This window comes from Aplidium turbinatum, chromosome 17, assembly GCF_918807975.1.
Source record: "Aplidium turbinatum chromosome 17, kaAplTurb1.1, whole genome shotgun sequence".
In the NCBI taxonomy this organism is placed as follows: Eukaryota; Metazoa; Chordata; class Ascidiacea; order Aplousobranchia; family Polyclinidae; genus Aplidium; species Aplidium turbinatum.
This window is the reverse complement of record NC_137488.1, coordinates 4,053,782-4,077,363: the sequence shown is the minus strand read 5'-3', so window position 1 is coordinate 4,077,363 and position 23,582 is coordinate 4,053,782. Positions and strand designations below refer to the sequence as shown.

The window sequence follows — 23,582 nt, the reverse complement described above, 5'->3', positions numbered from 1 at the left end:
CAAATAAACAAACCAGGCAAGCGTAGACCTTACAATTTACAGCAGGGGAATTGATTGTTACACTTTTGGTTGTTCGTTTAGTCTACTACGTGCTGCCCTTTGAGGTCAATTTATGTGATTATTTATCACAGCAGCGCACATAGAAAAGTGACCCTACTGGTGTATAAAGTGGTTTTCAGTTCCACAGAGTTTCCAATCCCGTAGTTATAGATATCCCTGCCTAACCCCACAAACCACATGAGGTGGTAAGTCACCTGATGTGCAAGTGAGGTTTACGAATGAACTGAGCTGGCTACTCAGTACTCATAGACTCCTATGAAACATCGGAGCTGGTTTATAAGTCTCCGCCCTGGCCGTAATTCTATGACATGAATACACATCAAAGCATGATTCCAGTGTATGATGTCTAGTAATAAAACAATCGGTGGCTCCAGCCAAACTCTGGCCACTTTTTTCAACTCTGACTCCGGACCGGAGATGATGGTGGTCCGACCCATAGCCGGAGATGTGCATGTCAACTGTGTGTGGCTGTGGTCAAGTTCATGACCTTGGATAAATGTAATTTTATGTATCGTTGTGGTATTGTAGTAGGCCCAGGGCTGCAATTTTTGCCTTTTTCGGTGGCAATGCCGCTCGACACGCGCCGTCACCATGCGGCAAATACGGTGCTTTACGAAAAAAAAAAACTGAGAGAGGACGTCAGGTCAGGTTTTGCATACTTGTAGGCTTTGAATTACTGATGCATGCCCATTTTACTGAGATTAACAGGTAATTGTCTGCAAATTGTTTCATTCACTTGGTGCCACTGAATAATAAGCAACCCTAAAATGCGTTGCTCTAGCACACATCCTGAGAGCCAAGCCAGTGTTGCTTAATTATTACGTTTTTTTCATGCACAAAGCTGGGTGCTCAACTAACTGAGCTAGTACCGGTAGGTAACAAAGTTAATACTGTAGCAACGAAAAATGAGTTGAAAACATGATAAAAAACAAAAGTTTTATTAAACGAAAAGAACAAGTTAATTGTGCATTCCACTACATTTTGGTGCATTTAAGTTAAGTTTGATATTTGCAATCAGTTTTATAAGACAATTCAAAATTTCTAATTCATCGGTAGGTCTACTACCAACACATTACTGTAGTTAAAGTTTAATTAAATGTATAAGCACAATGTAGAGTGCTTTTTTATATGTTTACTTTTGTAGTTTTTGTACATTTTAGTAATATGTTCAAGAATATTAATTGTGGTTAATGAAAGACATGGAAAAACTACTTGATCAACTTGTAACTCCGCCCTTGACTCTGGATGGAATACAGACAGAAAGCATTGGACTTAATGCTGCTAGTTTTAAACTTCCAGTAAGTCAATTTATAATATTTTTTTGGAAATGTCAAAGCTTGGCAAGTACCTTACCACCTGCAATTGGAAATTAAAGAAGTTTTATTATGGCACGCTGTTTATATCAGGGATGTTGAAATGTTGTCATTCGAGACCTAAATATACATAACTGGATTGGACAGCTGGTCACGCCTTCATTTAAAATATGAGTTGTCTACCAGTGGCTGACATAAAATTCCTTTGACTTTGCTTTATTTCTTATTGTAGATACCTAATTGTAACAATGCACTGCTGAAGATAAAGCATTTTAACTTTTTTTAACAACTCTCATAGCCTAAAAGAAAAGCATTTGCACTTGATTTATTGGTATATATATCTGAAAATGAAATATCATCTCTTCATTTATGTAGACAAGTATTCAATATTCTGGTATTGTGCATTAATGGTATCCTTTATTTTTTTCTAAATTTTTGTTAGCTAATTTTAATATGTATAATTGTATACACATGCGGCTTTTGTGAAACGTGAGGTGCTTAAAAAAAGTTCTTACTTAAAAAATGCACTATAATCCTTTCAATTCATGCATCTTTGCAGGATACAAGCATTAACCTTGAAGAAAGTCACAACTCATCAGCAACAAATAGTAGCAACAGTAGCTGGATGTCAGAATCATCTTGTGGATGCCATTCTCCAAGATCCTTCAATTATCCTACCACATCATCTTTGATTTTTCACAAGCAATCCATCCTTCCTCCACTGGTATATGCAATACTTACTATTTACTAAGTATCGGTAGTTGGAACTTTTATTAGCAACAAAAGCGGTTGGTAAAGATTTTGTGACACAAGGAAGGTCGTCAATTTAAGATATTTTTTGATAATTTTTTTAATGTTTACCCTATTTTTACTGACAAATAAATTTTATTGTTTATGTTTACTTCTTGGTATTTAGTAGGGTTAGTGATTGCTGCAGCAAGAAGTAAGTTGGCCATTAAGTTAGTTTGGTTCTTTCATTTTGATTCTCATCTTTTACTTTACCATATTTTGCAAAATTCAAAAGTATTATATATATATAATTGTTCTAATATGGCCTTCAGAACCTGATCTGGATACGGTGTGTTGATGTTGATTATGTTATTCACTTCCAGTTTAAGGTGATTTGTTGTACTGTATACTCGTATATACTGCAGTTTGTTTGGGGTCTCAAGCTGGTTTCTCTTTTTTTCTATTGTATCCAGGCTTACCCGGTAGTTGAAGATTTAGATTAAGTGAGTCTGCTACTATTCGGTGAGTCCGATTCGGTGAGTTCCTAACCTCTAACCCCTAACCCTAAAACAGCAATTAGGCTACGGTACCCAATAATTAAAAAAAAAATTGACAAAATCACCGAATAAGGATCGGACTCACCGAAACGGGCCATTCCGAGATTAAGTGGACAAGGCAAAGAAGCCAATCTTCAAGTCCACCTTTAAGCATGTCTTGCCAAAGATATGGCGTGTGCTCTCTGCCGGCGTCCATTCATTTTTTCGAGTTTTGTTCAGGCACTGTGTGTGTACAGCCGACAGTCTGTCAGTCAAACCGTCTACTAATTAACAAAATTATTAACCTAACTTCAGCTTTGCTCTGCTACACGAACCGAAATGCAAGTTTATCGAACTAAAGCTTTGGAAAAGGAACGTAAACGACGAAAGCAGCAGAAAAGTACCTTGTTGTCTCGAGTGGAAGCAATTCTATCCAGTGTGGATGTAAGTTTCTAGAAATGGTTTGCTTCCATTAGTTTCACTGTTTGTAATTAAAAACTTCTTGGTGCATTATACCCAATATAATTTTTCAGCAATTTATTGTTTATTTTGATCAATTTATTCCAAGTTAACGTTGCTGCTGTCAGAAACCCAAGTAAGATACATGTATCAGCTTGTGATGTAAGATGACTAGAACGAATGCAATTGGTGCATTACTTTTTGACTTTCTGTTTGTTCCCTAAAAAATCTCAAAACATATTCCAACTTTTGATCAAAATCTTAGTCTGACGTCACAACTTCAACTACCAATCCTGACTGTTCACCACGATCACGTGGTGACGACAAGACACCATTGAAGACACCTTCGCCTTCTGAAGGTAAACAACGTAGTTTTACTGATAAAAGTACATATTCGTTGATATATTTGTACTTCCATTGACTTGTTTTTAACTTTTCTATGTTGCAAGTCCAACCGAGCATTGTTTTTGCTTGTATCATACTAAACTACAGTAAATTAAAAGAAAATACGTTGAGAACAGACACTTAGAGTTGCTTTAAAAAACCAAAGCTCTGCATGGGTATTTTATCTTTAACATCCGCAAACTCTTTGTTGTTTTTTTGCCCATTAAGAAAAACAGTTGTTACATTTTACAGATAAAAGCAATGGTTCTTAAACATTAATTATCAAAAATGAATTTTGATTAGGATTACTATCTAATGCGACTGTCAAAGAAAGTTCCAGTGATGCCACTTCCCTTACGTCACATCCGGAAAGTAACCCCGACGAATCAGGTGAAAGTATCACCACCTCCCACGAAGATGCATACCGACTTAGCTTGCAAAACTTGCTTCAAAAATCATTAACGTTTGAATCAAACTCGCCTGGCATAAAAATCTCCATTGCTGGAAAAGTACCATGTGGTGGAAAGACACAACAAGGTTTGAATGCTTTGTTACATTCATTGACCCGAGTAGCTTTTGCTGTGTGTTGCCTTTTCTATAGATAGCTGTGTCTTGTCATCATCATCATAATCCATCGTCGGTTTGTTCCCCACTAGTGGGGGTGGCCGATTGTTTCCGCGCAGCAATTGTCTTAATCCCTTTTCTCCATTTCACCCTGTCCCTTGCATCTTCCTCCTTCAGTCCGACTTTTTTAAACTCATCCTTCACTTGTTGTTTCCACGTTCTTCTTGGACGACCGCGTTTCCTCTTCCCATCCACCTTTAGATCTAGTGCCTTTCTAAGAAAACTTCCTTCCTCCCTCCTTATCACATGCCCATACCATCTTACTCCATTTGCCCTTGCCAGTTGGTCTATGGTCTCTCTCATCTCTAGCATATCCAACAATTCTTCAGTCCTTTTTTCCCTTCTCGTTTTCACCCCACACATTGCTCTCACCATTGACCTTTCTGTTCTTCTCAAGATTGCCAGTTCACTCTCTCTCAATACCCATGTCTCGCTACCATATAGCATTGCAGGCCGCACACAGCTCCGATATACTTTTCCTTTCATCCTTAGTGAAAATTTTCTGCCATACAACATTTCCCCACATTCCCTGAACTTTGCCCAGCCCAATCTTGCCCTTGTTGTCACCGCTGCTTCACATCCACCACTTCCATCTATCCAACTATCCTTGTAGTGAGAGTAATACAGAAAGGTTGGTCTGATTACTATCCTTTATCTTTTAGTGTCTACTTCTTCATCTGGTGGAAGTGAATGGGCGGATAACACCATGGCAACTGTCATTCCTAACCACTCACTTTCGAGTCGTGTGGAGAATGGAGGAGAAGGATTATGGGTTTCTGAAGAATGTTTAGAGCAAACTGCTGAGAAAATGGTCAACACTGCGTTGGAACATGCTGCAAAGGATCTGATGGCTCTATGGTCCGCTTCAGAAAGACTTGATCAAGATGGGGAAGCAAATTGTGATCATGTTGGATTCACAGATGAAGAAAATCCCCTGACAAGCAGCAGCGTTGATTTTCCTTATTATTCTCCTCGGGTCAATGCTTCTGGCCGCCAATCTACTTCACCATGCAAAGCAACTGAGCATATCAACAAGGCTTTACATCTGATAGAGAAGAACCTTATTCGGAGCTCTTCGCACACTGATGATAATCCTGCTCAGGTCAGCAGGTTCTCAGAGGACTCCACTATGGTCACTGTGGAAACTGTGTCATCAGAAACCTCCTCCCCAGACTTTTTCAAGGAAAAGTGTCCCACCTCAATGACCACATCAGTAACTCCAGAAACCGAGTCCTTACTCATATGTTACAGAAATGCTTTGGAAGCTGAAGAGGTGAGGATTTGCTGTAACACGTGTAATTTGCTGTCATATTTTATGCATATTTTACTATGCAAACTCCTAATGTGTGCTCCACAAAGATTATATTGTAGTATTTTTAATACGAGACTGAATACAAGATGTTGTAATTTCAGACATAACTGAAGCGAGCTTTTAACGCACTTTCCAATTGTGGCAGTTACATTGTAATGATGTAGGAGATTAAAAATACGTTTCTTTATTCTGCCCACATTCCAATTTTTACGCTTCTTGTCAGGCACTTTGAATGATTGTTGCTACTATTACTGGTATATTTACACTTACTCGGAATATTCAGGCTCAGACTACAGATGTGGATGGTTTGACGCTGACAACCACTGCAAGCCCAGCAACTGTCGCTCCACCAGGTAACGTTTGAGTTTCGTTTCATTCAATGTGCAATGAAGTAGTTTCCAGTGATATCAATCTGCTGTGGCTCTAATATATACTTGCGCTATACTTTGATAGGATCTCAATTGACCCCAACCGCTTTCAACCTTGTTCAATCCGAAGCTATCCAAGAAGGTGGGTTTGTGCTTTTGTAAAAATAAATATAAATGATTTTTTTACAGATTCTGTTTCATTAATAATGAAGATAAGATAGTTTTACTTTAACAAAATAGCCAAAAAGGGACTTTTTTTTACAATTCATCCAGCATGTAACTATACGTGGTATCTTTTTCAACTTCAGAGGATAAACAATAAATAGATGTCATAGAAGGTCTTTTCTAAGATCGCTCAGATCTCACCGCCATGCAATGCACTGATTGAAGCTTGTAACTTTCGCTGAGCTTCCAGGACAACAATGTAATTAACAAACATTTTTCGTTAACAGTGGCCTCCCACTTGCCAGTGATAGATGAGCCTCATAGATCGGAATGTGATGCCACGCAAGACATCACCACCTCCTCCTCCATAGAACGTCGCGTGAGGAGAAATTCTTACTCCCTTGATGCTCCTTCTCCATTCTTGGTCAGTTCCCGTGATGCGCACACGTAAGTGAAGTTTATTTATTGAAAGTTTTGGCCTTCATATTGTGATTTTCGTTTCGTCATGGTAAAGTTTTGGTGTTCATTCAAAGGTAATTCTAAAAGTTGCTCGGCAGTCGAGTGTAGCAAGAATTAACAGCAATAGACACGTATCTCGCCTATAAGGCTTGGCTCATCATTCGTACCACGCCACTGACTTATTCCAAGTTATGCACTGTTGAGAGATTTTAAAAAAGTTTACTGTTAAATCATGTTTTGACGTATATGTACGTTGTACGTACTATTTGTGTCACGTGATCTGGTTATTGTTCGGAAATCTAACGATTAAATAATTAAAATCCCATCGATGTGACTTTGTTAACAATACAAATGTGTAACTGACTAACCGCATCTCGTTTTGTTGTTTGCCATTCCACCTATGAATCGCTTCAATGAGTGGATGTGGGAAGCTTTACATAGCCGAGTGGTGAGAACCCTGATTTGGCCTTCGAAGGTCACTGGTTCGACACCGCTCAAGAGCATGCGGTTGTGTCTTGACAGAACACTTAAAGGCATGCCTGAAGATTGGTTTCGTTACCTTCTTGTCTACTTAATCTAAATCTTCAACTACCGGGAGTACGCCTGGATATGACAAAACGCGTCTATATTTGACTAATTGTGTGCGAACTTGATAGTGAGATAACAAGTTGCTTGTGTAAAGCTCATCCTAAGTCGCTAAATGTTCCTGTTTTCATCAGCCACAAAATAGAGTCTCATCTCTCTCGTTGTAGGGTTCACCCTTTGGAGGATGAAAGCAGACCACAAAGTGTGGAAGCGTTTTCCAGCGATGTAAAGCGGAAGTTGGAGATGCCATCTGACTCTGAGGAAAGCTCAGTCTCCACAGCTCGCCCAGAATACCATCCATCGTCCCTCTTTTCCAAAGGTACGTTTTGAAATGGTACTCGGTTATCAAGAGTAATTGCTTGTTTATGTATATTTTCTTGCCGAAAAGGAGGAACTTTATTGTTCGCGAAAAAACTGATGATGATAATACGCTTTCTTTGTTAACTATAAAGTTTTCTTTCCATTTATGCCAGTTTTTGAGCGGCTATTTGCATTGCAAGTTTACATCATTTCAAGGGGTTTTTCAAATCACTTTCTCGTGGGGAAGTGTCAATGCCAGCATATCACCTCATCAAGGTGTACGAAAAGTTTAGTATTTGACGAAATACGAATACAGAAAAGCCATGAAATGACGTCATACCTTTGAACAGCTCCCGATGTGAACTTAATTTAAAAGCGACCGATACTTACAGAAAACGCAACAATGTCCGATTATTGCAAAATGCTGGAGGAACAGCACAGGAAGGAGATGGACAAACTGCAAGCACAACACGAGGCTCAACTCGCCAAGTTCAAAGATGTAAGCGCTTTGTAGCGGAAAGGATAACTTTGCTCTGTATTTGCGGGTGGCTTGGTCAGGGCTGCGTCTCACTGTGGGACGAATCACAAAAATGAGCTCCACATTGTAATTTATTGTCAAAAAGTTTACAATGAACCAACAGCTACTCACATATTTCGACCACACTAGTAGCTCGTTTGTGTAGCCAATAAAAAGCGACTGTTGCTCAGTGGCCGTATTTCAAACTATAGAAATGTCTTTTCTTGACCGGAGATTCTGAAACATTTTGCTAATCTTTCCGTTGTTAAAAAAGGAGAAAAAGAACTCCGCCATTTTATTGCCATAATTCTGCTAGCATTTGCCTTGCGGTGAATCTTCAAAGTTCAACATGCAGCTATTGCTGACAGCATTTCGTTTACAATGAGAACTCTTCATTGTACGTTCACTACTCAGTCACTACTCAGTCCTGAGTTGGAAAAAATCATGATTTTTTAAAAAAAATCAAAAAAATCGGATTTTTTTGATTTAAATCGGATTTTTTTGATTTAAATCAGATTTTTTTGATTTTTTTTATATAAAAAAGCGTCGAGTCTACTTGGGGGAAGAGATCATTTTAGTAAGATAGCAGAATTATTTTTAACCCCTTGATTGATTGAAAGGCTTTGCTTTGCAAGTGTTTAATCATTTTTATTATCATATTGTAGGCTAGCCTGTCTAGTGTCTATTGCACGGTACTACGACAGTTTATCGAACGACAGTTTATTAAACGACAATTAATCGAACTACAGTTTATCGAAACGACAGTTAATCGAACAACAGTTTATCGAACGACAATTTATCGAATGACAGTTAATCGAAAACCTAACCCTTACCAGTTACCCCTAGCCCCTAACCATTATCCCCTAACCCCTGAGTATTCCATTGCATATGTGCTTCGTCGTTCGATAAACTGTCGTTTCGATAAACAGTCGTTTCAATGAACTGTCGTTTCGATGAATTGTCGTTCGATGAACTGTCTTTCGATAAACTGTCGTTCAATGAACTGTCGTCCGATAAATTGTCTTTCGATAAATTGTCGCGTCAGGTTATGGCACATATTTTTAAGTAGGTGTGATATGTTGCTTTATACTAAATCATAATGTGCATATCGAGATTGAGGTATGTCTCAGACTGTCATCTCACTACACTAAAATCTTTTCTTACGTTTGAGCACACATTACTTTGCTTTTTTGCTCAACTGATGCATAGCCTACAACCAGACTTTTTGCAAAGAAAGTTTAACTGTGTAATATAATTATGTTACCGACGTATCATACCATGAAACAATAAAAGTTCAGATGACACAAAATTGCAGTTTATTTTGCATTGAGAAGTTTGTACATAAGTACAAGCTCGCCAGCTTTTGCAGTGCCCAATCGATTTCGAACTTCTGATTCAACCAGACCAAAAGTGGAAAAAACTTGCTCAAAAACTATGTTTAGTGAACAACACTGTTTGTGAACTGCCAAGTAAACGAAGTTGCCTTTCAAAACATGCATAGCCTATAGCCTTAAGTATTTAAATATAACTTTTGTATTACAGAGAAGCAGTGAAACATTTGTTGATGTATTTATTTTTATTTTAGCAAATAAAAAATTATTTGATTTTTTTAATTGATTTTTTTGATTTTTATTGTTTGATTTAAATCATGATTTAAATCAATGATTTAAATCATTTGATTTAAATCAGCCAACCCTGCTACTCACACAAGGATGTTCATGGTTTCAGGAGCTGCTCCACGGGAAGTGTGAGTTGTCGGACTCTCTGATGAGCTTTTCTGTGTTTGAAGCCGTTCCCGCGTGGCAGGAGGACAATGTGTCATTACAACATTATAATCCTCCAGTAAGTTGCTTGTGCTCGATTGAAATGTTGCAAAGATTGACAATTCTATACTTGATGATGACAATGCAAACTCGTAGAACTGTATGAGTTTCCCATAATTAAGTGTCTGATGGTGGTATTTTTCATTGTTAGTTTGGAGGTATCATCTGAAAAAATGTTCGAAAATTGCAAAGTTCTGAACTTGCCATCGTACTTGTCCCTTCCATAAAATGGCTGCATTGCCGAGTGATGGAGCCCTGGAACGAAGTTCGAAAGGGCGCCGGTCCGATACCGCTTACGAGCATTGGGTTGTGTCTTTGGCAGGACAATGAAAGGCATGCTTGAAGGTGGACACGAAGATCGGCTTCCTTGCCTTCCCTTCCACTTAATCTAAATCTTCAATCACCGGACGTAAGCCTGGATACGGCTAACTAGTGTCGCCATCGTACTGCTCATTGATCAAACTACTTTCTTTCTTTCTGAATGGTCTTCCAGAATGTTTGACCAATCTTTGTTGAATTGTTTATCTATAGATGGATGAAGAACTTCACCAGAAATGGTGCAAATTCTCTGCGCTTATCAAGGGCCATCTCATTAGGATGCTTCTGACTACACGGCCCGTGCAAACCACAATGCAGACGATTAGAGTAAGTCACGCCCTGTTTGTTTTCCGTGACTCTGTACCAGCTGACTGGCAAAAAACATCTTTCTAATGTTCATGTATCATTTAAAATTTCTAAAAGGGTATCACAGTGCTCTGATTTTGTTGCACTTGCAATATTTTGTTTTTCCAACCCGTGTGGTCTCGGAGTAAGCATAAACAGATCGTCTTCACTGGAGGAAAATAGAGTCCACACGAATCTTGCTAAGTAAATGATGTGTAGAAGGTTTAGGTATGACGTCAGGAGACGTGCACATGGGCTGGGTGCCCAAAGACATGAAACAACCGGATCAAAAACAATATGAAAAACTGACCAAACTTTTCTTTCAGGACACAAGCAGAACGATTCTTTCGATGAGGAGCGAAGACTCTTCCGTGGCCACGAGTATGTCCTCCATCCAGGATGCTACTCTCATGAACAGACTCTTCTCACAGGTGCTTAGAGTTCTAGTCAATATTTGTATGTCGGCAGTCAAACTTTTGTTTCGCTTGTAGAAAAGTTGCCTTTGATTGGTTGGTTTTGTCCCCAGACTGAGAAAGCCTCTGAAAGGTGATTCCTGGCAATGTCGCATACTGGTAGAGGCTTTGAACCATTGACGACTAGAACGACTTGAAATCACTTAAAGTTAAAGTGATTGGAAATCGTATTCAAATTTTAACCCCATCACAGTTGTCTTAACGTTGATTCAACGCCTTCAGAAGTAGAAATGTTGTAAAAATGTAAACTTTCCACCAGGCAAAACCAACGCCACCTGGCAAAACTCATGTCTTAACAGCATTACCTTCTCACAGTTGAAAGCGGCATTGTACGATTTCCACACTGTCTTCTTCGAAACCCCACTTCAAGAACGTATGGAGATGATATCACGGTCCAGAAGCATGTTAGCTCATTCTAAAGATGCCAAAGTATGTTCTTCACGACAAGACAGACTTTCAACTTTTCGAATATTGTGCTTCCTGTCAAGCCTTTTAACAGCATTGTTTTTATTCGTTAGGTGGCAGACTTGTCCAAGCATCCGCGATTGTCTGCTGCGACCTTGAAATCGCTACAGCGAAAAAAGAGCGAAAGGTAAGTTAATTTATATTAGATATAGGATACGACTGTTCATAAAGACGTCTTGAAATTTCTCATGTTCTTCTGTTGTCTAAAAATTCTGAATTAATGCATGGTTATTTGGAAGCTATGCAGCCAGTGTTTGAGTCCTGTCATGCCTTTCCGAGAGATTATTAATTTTGCGAAGTTATGTTTCATCAGCCCTAATAAACAAACGCGATTGTATTAATTTTACTATAAAGTTATTGCTATTAACTTTTTTTTTCAAACCTTGTTTACTGTTCAGAAAGAGCAAAGGAAATGACCAGAAATTCACTTCAAGCATTTCTAGGTGAGTTGCATTCGCTTCGTTTAATTAGATTCGTGGCACCCATTATGACGTCACTTGCGACCAGTTAGATGCCAAGTAGCCTACTTTCATTTGGATGCTGTTTTGTTTGTGCAGATCACAACCATGGCCACCTGAAGATGCGGCCTGATTTGTCACATTTTGCAGATTTTGATTACAGCTACTGCTAGTGTTTGACTGACATTTTTTTAGATGTTTATACTTTCTGCGGTTTCCTAATGACAAAAAACTTTTTTGTTGCCTTGGGGAAGCAGTAGCAAATGAGAAAAAGTAAGTTGAAAAACGCAAAATCAGACTGTTATTGAAAAATTAACAGTCTGACTAAAATCTTCGAAATCAAATTTTCTTTGTTTTTCAACATGTGAGGATGTTAAAACCTATTGTGTCATCTGGGGAAACGAATAAAGAAAGCGTAAAAATCTAATTTTTAGAAAAATTTATTTAAGCGTTTGCCCAAAGTTAGAAAAACCTGGAAATTTCTACAAAATGTGACAAATCAGGCCGTATCTTTTGGTGGTCATGTCACAACATATTATTTTATGCTTCTGTTGGGAAAACTTTGATATTATTTTCTAGGTCAAAGCGTCCAGCAACTGCAGGTCATAGCCAGCCTAGGCAGGTGAGAGGATGATTGTTCTCGGTAACGATGATGATTGGTGTTGATAACTTGCCCACAAATTTTTTATGATTTCTGATACGTTATTTTTTGTGAAAAGCATTTTCGGCCCCGTTACCTCAGTGGTTACGCGCCCGGCTCGAGATCACGAGGCGCAAGTTTGACTCTCGGGGTGTGCGCTTGAGTAATGCATTTCAGGACTGATCTTCATTCAGCGGCATCTAATAGATGGAATAATTTCCCGGCAACAACACTTCAACAATCGGAAAACTTCAATCTGCCAATTTCGGTAACCGGCCCTGCGTCAAGAGCCTTTACAAGAATGCAAAACTATCAGAAATAACCAATCAAGGCTTTGTCAGTCCGAGGATAAAGATTCAAAAACCAACCAACCATTTATTATGTAACAAAAAGTTTATAGAACAATGAAACTTTCTGGAATGTCGCGTTCGTAATAAGTTTGTATTCAGCGCAATTTAGTGTGAAATATAATGCGATAGTTTTTTTAACTTTGGAGAAGTTTGACCAAAAAGAACAAATCTGACATTCCAGAAAGTAAATTGTTTTAGTACCGTTTCGTAGTCTGCACTGTTTTCATGTTTTGTGCGAAAATACATTGTGTAAAAACTTTCTGTCTTTTTAAAAGTTCACCCATGTTTGAGTTGATAGAATCCATACAACAAGTCTTGTTTTGTCCGATTGATATTATTCAAACAGAACATCGAAGGCCTCTGATGTTTTCGGGATACTAGGCTATATGTCGCGATTTGTTCAACTGGTTGATCTTGATGTGTCGGAATGAAACCCATGCTTTTTTGAAGCAAAATGGGATGAGAGAGAGCAGGGGCCTTATCGTTGTGTTCAGGATATTTTAATAAAAAGTTTTGTTTTTTCATTTTCTAGGTGACAAGCAAAATATCCTACCTCTGGAAAGTTGCTCCTTCAAAAAAGTTAAGTAGAGACTCCAGCAAAAAAGTAACACGATCGCCACCAAACGTTGATCGTAAACTGAAGCCATGGTCACCAGGTGGCGGAAAAAGTGCAAAAAATGCAAAGTTATCGAATCCAGCCCGCAAAGTGTTGCATCGTTCAATGGCCGCTAACCTGACACCGACATTGCGTTAACGTCGTCATTTTGATCTGCTTTCTACGTTGAATTAGACGTTTGATAGGTGTAGAAATGTCGATGTTTGCTTTGTGGTGTTAAGAATTTGTAGTACACAGACACGCTCAAAAATCCTCATATCTGTTTTGAACACAACAAAGCTTCTTGCCTATGAAAACCAATCATCCATGTCGTACTGCTGCTGCTTACGTCAGTGATCTATTTGTCATATTGCTGGTGACGTCAATGTATTTAGTTGTTTTTGTAAAAGCTCGTTTTGCGGGGTTGTTTTGCTGCTATGTTTTGTTTTCGTAGCCCTACTAGTGATATGTGCTATGTTTCCAGGTAATTTGTGCGGCTAATCTCATTTCTTGTGACGTAGTTAATAGACCTTTGCATCGAAATAAGCAAAACCGCTTCAGACAACTTACATTTGCAGAAAAACGCCGATTTTGTTGAGATTTAGTTTGTTCTTTGACCCTGTTGTGACGTCTAATTACGTCATGCAACATCCAGTTTGTAACATGTGAAGCACTGTTTTCTGTTATGGAACTTAGACGTTTTTTATACAAAAATATAATTCTGTTAGATAGAAACGTTTATAGCCTACATTTTTATTCTAAAAGCTAACTGTAGCCAATACAGGAAAGGTAGCCTAGTCATCTTTTTTCTTTATAATTAGGTTATTAAATTATTTAAAAAAAAAAAAGGAAAACGATTAGTTATATGATCTGTTCTTTGCTACTTCAAACTGGTTCTTGTGCATAATGTGTATTTCATATAGGCCTACCGGCAGCTGTATTATGCGTTGGTCATGATAGGCTATCTTTGAAGACAAACCCGTTAGCTCAGTGGTTCAGGGCCGGATTTAGCTGATGGGGGGCCCGGGGCACTTTTAGATCGGGGGCCCCCGTGCAAAAAAATTTTTCAAGCCTACGGCGCGAAAAACCATCTCTACGTATACAGTAGCATCAGTCCAGTACTGCACAGCATTTTGCAGAAACTTTAAAGGCCAAAAGGAAAAAAAATAGCACAAAATCACCTTTTTTTCCACATAGGGGGGCCCTTCAAAAGTCGGGGGGCCCGGGCAACTGCCCCCCCCCTAAATCCGGGCCTGCAGTGGTTACACACCCGGCTCAAGATCACGCGGTGCAAGTTCGACTTTCGGGGTGTGCGCTTGAGCAACGCATTTCAGGACTGCTCTTCATTCAGCGGCACCCAGTGAATAGAATAATTCCTCAGCAACAACACTTCAACAAACGGAAAACTTCACTCTGCTATTCTCGGTTACCGGCTACAAGTATGCGAAAATACCAGGAATAACCTATCAAGGTTATGTTAGTCCGGGGATGAAGTTTCAAAACCAAAAAACATTTTATTTTCAGCTCAACGGTTAAGCATGGCAGACATAATGTTTTATGGAATTTTGTATATGGATGTAGAGGTAGTGTGTAAAGGCGATTGCGGCACTTCGAGGTGAATCCGGCCACCCTCGGTAACGGGGACATCACCGGATTAAAACTGGACTACCGGTACTACTATTCATGATATTTGAAATGAAGCAAAGTATAAGGCAATATCTCCTACCGAAGTTGGATAAAACCCATGTTAATGTGACCCAGCTGCGCTACTCAAGCGCCTGGCAGGTTCTAGCTGGGGGGCGAGGGCTGACACTTTGCGTATAGCAGCCTTAGCCCTTATCTACTCTTCAGCAGAGTACTGTGCACCTGTTTGGTGCCGCAGTGCTCACTGCCATAAACTGCGCACAGTGACCGGATGCCTGCGTCCCACACCATTGGACAATCTCCCCATTCTCGCTGGCATCCAATCCGCTGAGCTTCGTCGCAAAGAAGCCACTCTGTCGACGGGCACTGGAGCCTAACCATCTTCTCCACCACAAGATCTCTGCTCTCCCAAACGAGTACCCCCATCGACTGAAATCAAGACACCCATTCGTGCCAGCCGCTCAACTTCTTATCAACGAAGCTGATGTACAGGACATCTCTGCGGCTGCTTGGGCGGACCATAAATGGAAGTCAACCGCCACCAGACTCTATTCGTTCATCGCCGACACACGCCCCATCGGTCTAACACTACCAAACGGCATGGGTGCGCCTCAACCGTCTCCGTACGGGCGTCGGGCTTTTCCGCTCAACCATGCACCAATGGGAAATGGCCTCTTCCTCATCCTGTGAATGTGGTGCCGAGGAACAGACCGCAGACCACATCATCAATGACTGCTCCATCTTCAAGCCACCTAATGGAGCAGAAGGTCTGCGTGTCATGGATGATGAAACCAAAGACTGGCTGCTCTCTAGTAGTCTTCCAGTGTAGTCCGGGAACATTGTGAATTGGGGTGGTACAAGGATAGGCCCTCGGCCCCAGAGGCTCATATGACGACGACGATGTGACCCAGCGACCCACATGTTGATATCATTGCTGTGCAAATAGGCTTACGCAAAACCTCTTAAATTGAATTTCAGGACTACCTTTCAATTTGAGGTTTACATTTGTTCAAGAAATCACCGCAGGCTCAAATAAAGCAATGATTTTAGTCTCCGACTCGACTTGAAACGCCTCGCTGATAATGATTAATAAACAAAGGTTCATGGAACCAAGTTGGTCTGCATTCTGCACAACATTTGCTGAAAAGGAAGATTGCTTCTTTGGTTTCTCAAGCATAAAACTATGCAACCACATGCTATTTGTGCATGTTGCATTGCAACAACAAGAGTACCATTTTCAAAATGTGAAAGGTCTGAACACGACCTTTATGCACTGAACCTTGACTTTGAAGCGTGGGAGTTGAGCGCTGCAAAATGCAAACGTTCGCTTTTAAACATGCATTAACATTGAATTCAAGCTAAAAAGAATAGCTCTGAGACTTTGAGAGAGGCTAATAGGTCCGGTACCAGTGAGATCTTCTGGTCCTTAATGAAGACACCTCTAAGAACAAAGCACTAGGCTATATCTAAAGAGCTACCATGTAGCCTACCGGTAGTTTAATCGCTCCCGTGGCCAGAAGTATCCTTGGGACTCCCTGTCAACGCTTGCCTACTGTTTGTAACTAAAATACTGATATGAATCAAAGTTTTTATGTATTTAGTTGCGGTAACTAAACTTTAAAAATAAATTAAATTTTATCAAAATAAGTTGGTTGGAAAACAACTTGAAAAGATGCTGAAAGTCATAATGATTCTGTTTGTTGGTAAGTGGACAGGTGATTGCTCAATGGTCCTACAACTGAAGTACGGGCTAATCTCTGTTGTTAATTGAATAGTCACTAGAATTGGGGTTTCAAAATAAAATCTTTCTAAACGTAAACAAAAGAAATGTGATAAAAATAGTTCTGTTTACAAGGAGCGATCTTCCTGGCATCAGCACGAGGCTGCACTCGACCGCCGAGAAACAAAAATATTTGTATTGTGTCGAATACAAAGCGATTTTTCATTGTAGACTATCGTTTGATTATTGAAGCAAGTTTCTCGGAGACATTTTAATTATGCTTGCGTAGGTATATAAACACTTCTATACACTGTAGACTTGAAAAAAAAATTCTTGTTGTAGGCTATGCGCTTATATTTAATCAATTTTGCAATAGTAGGCTAAGTTATAAACTGTTTTGCAGGACTGCATTGCGTAAATTGCTCAATCAATTTACGAAGGCAAAAGAGGCTGCTTAAAGAGCTCAGTGATCATCTAGAATGCACACAAGGTAACGAAATAGTTTTACACGTTTTGCGTCATGGCTTATTAAACCAAAGGTAGACTGCTGTCGGTGCTGATAAAAAATGCATTTTCTTGTTGGTTGCATTTACAGGTATTTAAAAAATAATCATTATATCTCTAACATCATCATTTAGCAACCCACTTGTCAAAACATTTCAACAAAATTGATTAAAATTTTTATGAAAATTTATTTTATTTTTACAGTTCACGGGTCCTTCAACAACCAAATTGGACAGCTGTTCAATTGCCCAAAGGGTAAGTCTTGCCAGTAGTGTAGGACGTTGAGGGGATAATTTTGGCCTGCTACCAATAAGAGGTCCGGGCCCCCAAACAAGACATTGTGAGACAAAAAAAAAATTAAAAAACATTTGGCGTTTGTTTTTTTCCAGGCCGCTAGAATTTCGGGTTGGGAATTCAAATGATTTTAACATTTAGCGTTTTCTGTCCAATGTTGGTTTTTGATCAAGACACACACACTGGTATTTAACTAAATTCATCAACATTGAACTTCCGTAGCCTACAAGTCTGAATTATAAGCTTTGGTTTAAAATTGAAGACTTTCGTTTTAAATTTTTTGTTTTCACTACAACTTATTGCATTATTTTCTTAGTTTTTTTCAGAGCATGTAAAATTTTTCTACCCCTTGGACCTAAATCGATTGCCGAAATAAACCCTGCGCGCCCAACGCCGGCGATTTGGTTCATATCTTAGGATTGAACGAGCCGAGTGAGCGAGTAAATTTTACAAAAAGGAAAAAAAATGACATGTTTTTTCTCGATTTTGGGAGTGCATGACCAAGTGTGTCCTCTAAATACCTTGACTGGTTTGTTGGTTGGTTTTGAATCTTTATCCTCGGACAGACAAAGCCATGATAAGTGGTGGTTTCGCATACTTGTAGAGGCTCTTGACGCATTGCCGGTTACCGAGATTGGCAGAGTGAAGTTTCCGATTGTTGAAGTGTTGTTGCCGGGGAATTATTCCATTTACTAGGTGCCGCTGAATGGAAAGCAGTCTTGAAATGCGTTGCTCAAGCGCACACCCCGAGAGTCAAACCAGCGCCACTTGATCTTGAAGCTTCTTCGTTCACGAAGTCACGCGCTAACCAACTGAGCTAACGGTGCGGCCATTTGATCCGCATTGCCATCAACTCACGTTTTTTGTTTCGATTTTTCGCAACTTACAAAATTCGTCGCTTACTTAAGAAATTATATTTACCTGCAGTGCAAAGAATTGCTGCAAAATTACGCGCAGTCGTGCAACCAACTTTTGACTATCTCGATGAGAACAATGACAAGACGATCACCAAGAAAGAATTATTGAAGCGAACCCGTGATCTGAGGATTCACTCAACTGATCTAAGTATGTCTTTAGTGTTGCAGTTTGACGTGTTTGTGTGCTAGGAAAATTGACTTGGTTGTACCGATAAAGCCCACTTCGGCCTCAATGCTCTGATTTTTTTTACTATCACAATATGACACACAAACTTTTAAACTTTACCGGCTTGTCTTAATCAAACAATTTAAAGATTGATTAAGGCCGCAACAGCATTTCAAATTTCTTTGCTTTCGATATCTAATAATTTTTCTTTTTCCGAATAGACCTAATTGGAAAATACTATTCTTGTCTATTAAATTTAAATTTGATTTAAATACTGATCAAGATTGTTGGGCAAACTGAAGATGATAGGACGCCCGACAGTCTGCTGCAAAGTGAAAATCTTTTATATACAGTAGTAAATACATATCATTCTAGCTTTAAAAGAAAAAAAAATGTTTAAAATCCCATAAAGTTACACTGTTATTAGCCTACATGTTTGGTTATTCCAACCAGAGAATAAAGAACCAAAATGTAGATACTATTCAACAATACATTACTGTTTCTATTTTTCTAACATGCCGAATTCGATTTTTTTTTTTTTTTCTTCTTCACTTTTGTTATGGTTTAACGTGTAAAACATACGGTAGCCTAACCCAAATTTATCATACTACTGTGACATGCCACTACTACATCCCAGCTGGCGATGCCTGTCGTTTTTGCATTAATTCAACGTTTGCTAACGTTGGATCAGTGTGGAGGTGACGAGTTTAGCTGACTGGGGTCTAAAATTATCGCTTTATCAACGCAAGTTTTATCAAAGCACGCTTGATATCTTCAAGATATAACTTCCCTGGGTATAATTGAATTTCCGCAAGATGATGATGTTGTTTTTGCTAGTTTGTTTTATTTGTTTTTTTCATTGTTTTCATGTCGTCAAGTTATAGCCTATCTATTTTGTGAGTCGTGCAAGGCATGGTGCGTTGCGCTTGAAATGGCTTTGCCCGTGGTAGGATTTCTTTGTGGGGTTTTCTTTGCCTGCCTTGCTCTTCTTTGCTATGAGCTAAACGCATCAAGACGTGTTCCCCTTACGACCATCAGCACTCTTGATAACGCACCATGGCCGATCTTCATAGCAACTGTCCATACAAATCTTAAATATATCAGCTAAAGCTATGTCGGCTAATAAAGCTATAGCCTAAATATGTGTTGTTTAATTGTTTTTTGTTTTTTTGTAACATTTTCTTTTTTTATTTTCCCTTTATATCTTAAATTTTTCTGAAGGTGTTGCGACCGTGCCAAATTTCTTGCAAATCAATAACTTACTTCGGTCTCAAGCACGTTTTAACGTTCGCGTTTTGTCGCTTCTACCCTTTTCTCGACCTTTGCTATGTTGACGTGTATTGTTTTGATATGATGGTCAGAAATAAAAACAACTGAACTGAACTGAACTGAACTGTTTTTGATGGTGTCACGTTTAAGTTTAAACGCAACGTCAACAAAGGAAACCGCGCTTGAACTAACATATTTTGAAAAAGACTGTGAAAATAAAATAAACTATAAGATTCACTTTATCAGCAAAGGAAGAAAATTTCAAAATCAAGACTTGTGACGTGGACGGAAGTCAGTCTTTAGATTTTACAGAATATGCGCAGTGTTCGGTCTGGGCATATGGGATTCCCATAATGGTGAGCCACTTTTATATCAACATAACATCTTAAAGCCTAGGCCTATAGATTAGAAATGTTTTGTTAATGTCAATGCGACAACATGATTGTGTAGAAGTAGACCAGACATCCAATTATGACATTTTGATAGTGACACGACGTTTTGATAAATAATGACTCGTCTACATATGCTATAGCCAGAGGTGTTTAGTAGCACGCCACTTTTTTGTAATTTTTGCAGTAGCGGCGCTACCATTTTGTTTAAGTAGCGGCACTACTTATTTTCTAATGTAACGGTAGCAGAAAGGCGCTACATTTCTTTCAGTTGCACTCCTGCTATCCACTACTTTCCAATCTAAAATTAAAAAATGGCTTGTTTTTGGAGATTTTTTTATGGCAACAATGCGGAAAAAAAAGAGCCAACAAAACCAGCTGATTTTTGTTTTTGCAGATTGCTAACCCTCACAAGGCTCACAACTCACAGTTTTCCAAAACTAAATTAACAAGACTTATCAACCATTTTTCTACTTACTCTTACAAGACCATATCTCAAGAAAAGCAACAAGAAGTTATTGATAGCATCCCTCCAGAAGAAGCTGGAAACTACAGCATATTAGATCTAGCAAGAATCGATACTGAGTTGCTTCGTTTGTACTTGGTTCAACTTCGTGCGTCTGCTGCTGAATGAGAGGAAAGATCAAAGACTAACTAAAAACTCTTTTGTTGTAAATAAAGCTCAATGATACAGTGTAAACAATAGCTTCATTATCTTGTATCTATTGCGCCCACATGAAGTACAATTTACAGAATCGGGATGTTGAACTAACCTAAGATATTGCAGATACGCTAGTGATGCGTTACCAGCGAGCAGAGGTGTAGCCAGCACAAAAGTTCGTGGAGGGGGGGGGGAATCAATATTATTGGACATGCCAGTGAGCACAGCAGTGAATCGGCGAAGGCGAAGCACCTGAACGGGGATCTGCGGGCTGCCTCCAGAAAATTTTGAAAAAAAACAAAAAACATTTCAACATTGCTCATTCTAAGAATACTTTCAACCTAAGTTAATAATAAAACTCTGTCAAAAGATACTGTAATGCAAGTTGAAATTCTTATTTAAGATATTTCAGGGAGAGTGGCAATTGCCTCCCCTCCATGACTACGCCCTTGCCAATGAAATATACCTCGGCGGTGACGATCTACTAGCTGTGGCGTAGACATTTACGTCCTAGTAACTCAATCTTATGTTATTTTTCGTCCTTGAAGAAAAACGCGTCAGGAACAAAAACGACCCTTCTAACTACTATAACTTGGTCAATGCACCAGCAGTCCAGCACGTCAATGAACGGGAAAAAGTGGCAAAATCAACATTAAGTCGTGCCGAACAGTAGCACAGTAGGGCTTACCTTACGGTACGGTATATGTCTGTGGTTACCACGGTGACTAACAGTAAAAAAATGAAAGAAAAGGACATGTAATAATAAATAACAGCTTAACGAAAAGTTTTGTGGATTGAATTTTCCAGTTCCAAATTTGATGTGGATGAGCAGATGAGCAGTCATCATAATATATATATATTTTTTAATAAGATGGGGAAAGAAAAGCGGACATAAGAAACCCATTCGCAAAAGCCCGTTTCGATGTGGCCCAGGAGAACACAGTAGCCTAACGAGTGATGCCATGGACAACAATTGTCCAGTCTGCTTCCTGTGTTTGTAACTTTGCGTTTGTAGATAGCGTCAAAAATAGTGTAACGGGCCAATTCTATTGTGTTCGATTTTAATCCTTTACGCAATGGTTGTCACGCAACTAAATCGTAATTGGCGTCCGTAATTGCAAAGAAACTCGTAATTAAAAGATTAACCAAAGCAACTCAAAATTCGAGTTTGCAAGCAAAAGGCGGAATCATTACGGTTGAATGCTTTACGACAAAGCCAACTCATGAGATATCTTTGTCGCTGTTCCAAACACGGCGGCGCTCAGTAGGCTAATGTTAAACCTATTAATCAGCATAATTTAAAAACACAAGAACAAGCTAGTAACAAGCTAAAAGCAGAGTATGTTATGAAAATCATGTCACATCTCTAAAACTATAGACCATAGCAACGTCATTTAACAGTTGAAAAGGAGCGTTCTTCTTGGCGTCAGCACTCCTGACTACTCACTATAGAACAGCGAGCATTGTGTTTCGCTAACCATACCGGCGTAAGCTTCCACACTAACCATCAAGACTTTTCCCAAAAACATGTGTTTCTTGGCAGTCGAGTGTAGCAAGAATTGATAGCGATAGACACGTGTTTGAGGCTGGGCTCATCAGTTTTCCACCGCTATAATTCATGCCACATAGTTTTCAACCGCTGCTTTTTTCAGTCAATTGAATTCTTACCTTTGTGGAAGAAAACTAAATTAACTGTCGCCAAGGATATGCACTGTTGAAAAGGAGCGATCTTCCTGACGTCAGGACTACTTGACTACTCACTATAGAACAGCGAACATTGTGTTTCAGCGAAACATACGACCTTGAATGGTCACTTCGCAGCCTCTCGTTGTTGTGTTGCTTTGCTATTATCATTTTATTTTTTCAATTGTGACCTTTTCAACAGTTTTAGCCTACTGTAGCCTACATTGTTTTGTGATTTATCTTACAATTTTTTTTCACAGCAGCCAATAAACATCTATCCATCTTTCCCGACTGCTTTCGTGCCTCATTTGTGAGCGGGCCAATGGTTTGAGAAACACCATACAACACGTGGAGCTTGGTTGGTTGGTTTTGAATTTTTATCCTCAGATTGGAAAAACTTTTGATAGGTTATTGTTGGTAGTTTTGCATCCTTGTAGATGTAGAGGCTTTTGACGCAGGGCCGGTTACCGAGATTCGCAAAGTGACATTTTTCGATTGTTGAAATGTTGGTGCCGGAAAATTATTCCATCCACTAGGTGCCGCTGAATGGATAGCAGTCTTGAAATGCGTGGCTCAAGCGCACACCCCGAGAGTCGAACCACCCCAGAGTCGGGCGTTTAACCAATGAGAACGCGGCGGACCTACAGCTAAAGCGCTTCACTAAAAACAATAGGAGCCCAATAGAACGTATTGAGGAGAGCAAGATGATATTCATACTGTATTGTGCATAGAAAATAAAGGAAAGTACCAAGTTTCTTCTTGTGTTTCTGTTGAGTAGACGGTGCACAATATGTGCAGAATGCTGTCATTTCTAATTATTTCCTGTAATTGAAACTTTTTTCAAATAGCCTATTTCCTCATTTTGTCGCACGTATGGAGTACTTGAAGTGTGTTAGAATATATCTGGTCTAGTTCATTGTGCAATGCCACACAAAAAAATGTTAACCAATTTTTTGGTATTTGTTGGTTTGTTGGTGAACTCTCGTCAGCGAGTAGCCTAAAGTTGGATGAAATAGCACGAATATATCCGTGGCCAGCATGAACTTGTTTGTCACTT

General features: G+C 39.2%; 2 protein-coding genes across 3 annotated transcripts; both read left to right on the top strand.

Moving 5' to 3' along the window:
- The first annotated feature begins 1,209 nt into the window (after positions 1-1,209).
- On the top strand, positions 1,210-14,017 carry LOC145786573 (uncharacterized). Its single transcript, XM_082598254.1, has 19 exons — positions 1,210-1,358; positions 1,933-2,097; positions 2,954-3,082; positions 3,363-3,456; positions 3,785-4,018; positions 4,768-5,378; positions 5,701-5,770; positions 5,871-5,927; positions 6,238-6,397; positions 7,162-7,313; positions 7,687-7,793; positions 9,540-9,653; positions 10,166-10,279; positions 10,624-10,728; positions 11,086-11,199; positions 11,289-11,362; positions 11,634-11,678; positions 12,273-12,315; positions 13,216-14,017. The coding sequence occupies exons 1-19, from the start codon at positions 1,251-1,253 to the stop codon at positions 13,435-13,437; spliced, it is 2,718 nt and encodes a 905-aa protein (XP_082454380.1). The 5' UTR covers positions 1,210-1,250; the 3' UTR covers positions 13,438-14,017.
- Positions 14,018-16,486: 2,469 nt separating this feature from the next.
- LOC145786716 (uncharacterized) lies at positions 16,487-22,810 on the top strand. Of its 2 annotated transcripts, XR_014291305.1 has the most exons (7): positions 16,487-16,625; positions 17,046-17,132; positions 17,351-17,401; positions 18,368-18,505; positions 20,039-20,148; positions 20,579-21,953; positions 22,010-22,810. XR_014291305.1 is itself a non-coding variant. In XM_082598439.1 (6 exons), exons 1-6 carry the CDS (start codon positions 16,595-16,597, stop codon positions 20,813-20,815), a joined length of 654 nt encoding a protein of 217 aa, XP_082454565.1. In that variant the 5' UTR covers positions 16,487-16,594; the 3' UTR covers positions 20,816-22,810. The 2 variants fall into 2 exon arrangements, 1 of the variants encoding a protein (XP_082454565.1); XM_082598439.1 differs by having other exon boundaries at positions 20,579-22,810.
- The last annotated feature ends 772 nt before the right edge of the window (positions 22,811-23,582 follow it).

Excerpts from the sequence above, each read along its gene's own strand:
- LOC145786573 (XM_082598254.1), top strand. The coding sequence starts at position 1,251 with ATGAAAGACATGGAAAAACTACTTGATCAACTTGTAACTCCGCCCTTG. Across the intron at positions 3,083-3,362 it reads CAATTCTATCCAGTGTGGAT|TCTGACGTCACAACTTCAAC; the intron begins GTAAGTTTCTAG and ends TCAAAATCTTAG. Across the intron at positions 5,928-6,237 it reads ATCCGAAGCTATCCAAGAAG|TGGCCTCCCACTTGCCAGTG; the intron begins GTGGGTTTGTGC and ends TTTCGTTAACAG.
- LOC145786716 (XM_082598439.1), top strand. The coding sequence starts at position 16,595 with ATGCTGAAAGTCATAATGATTCTGTTTGTTG. Across the intron at positions 18,506-20,038 it reads GATTCACTCAACTGATCTAA|CAAAGGAAGAAAATTTCAAA; the intron begins GTATGTCTTTAG and ends TCACTTTATCAG. Across the intron at positions 20,149-20,578 it reads CATATGGGATTCCCATAATG|ATTGCTAACCCTCACAAGGC; the intron begins GTGAGCCACTTT and ends TTGTTTTTGCAG.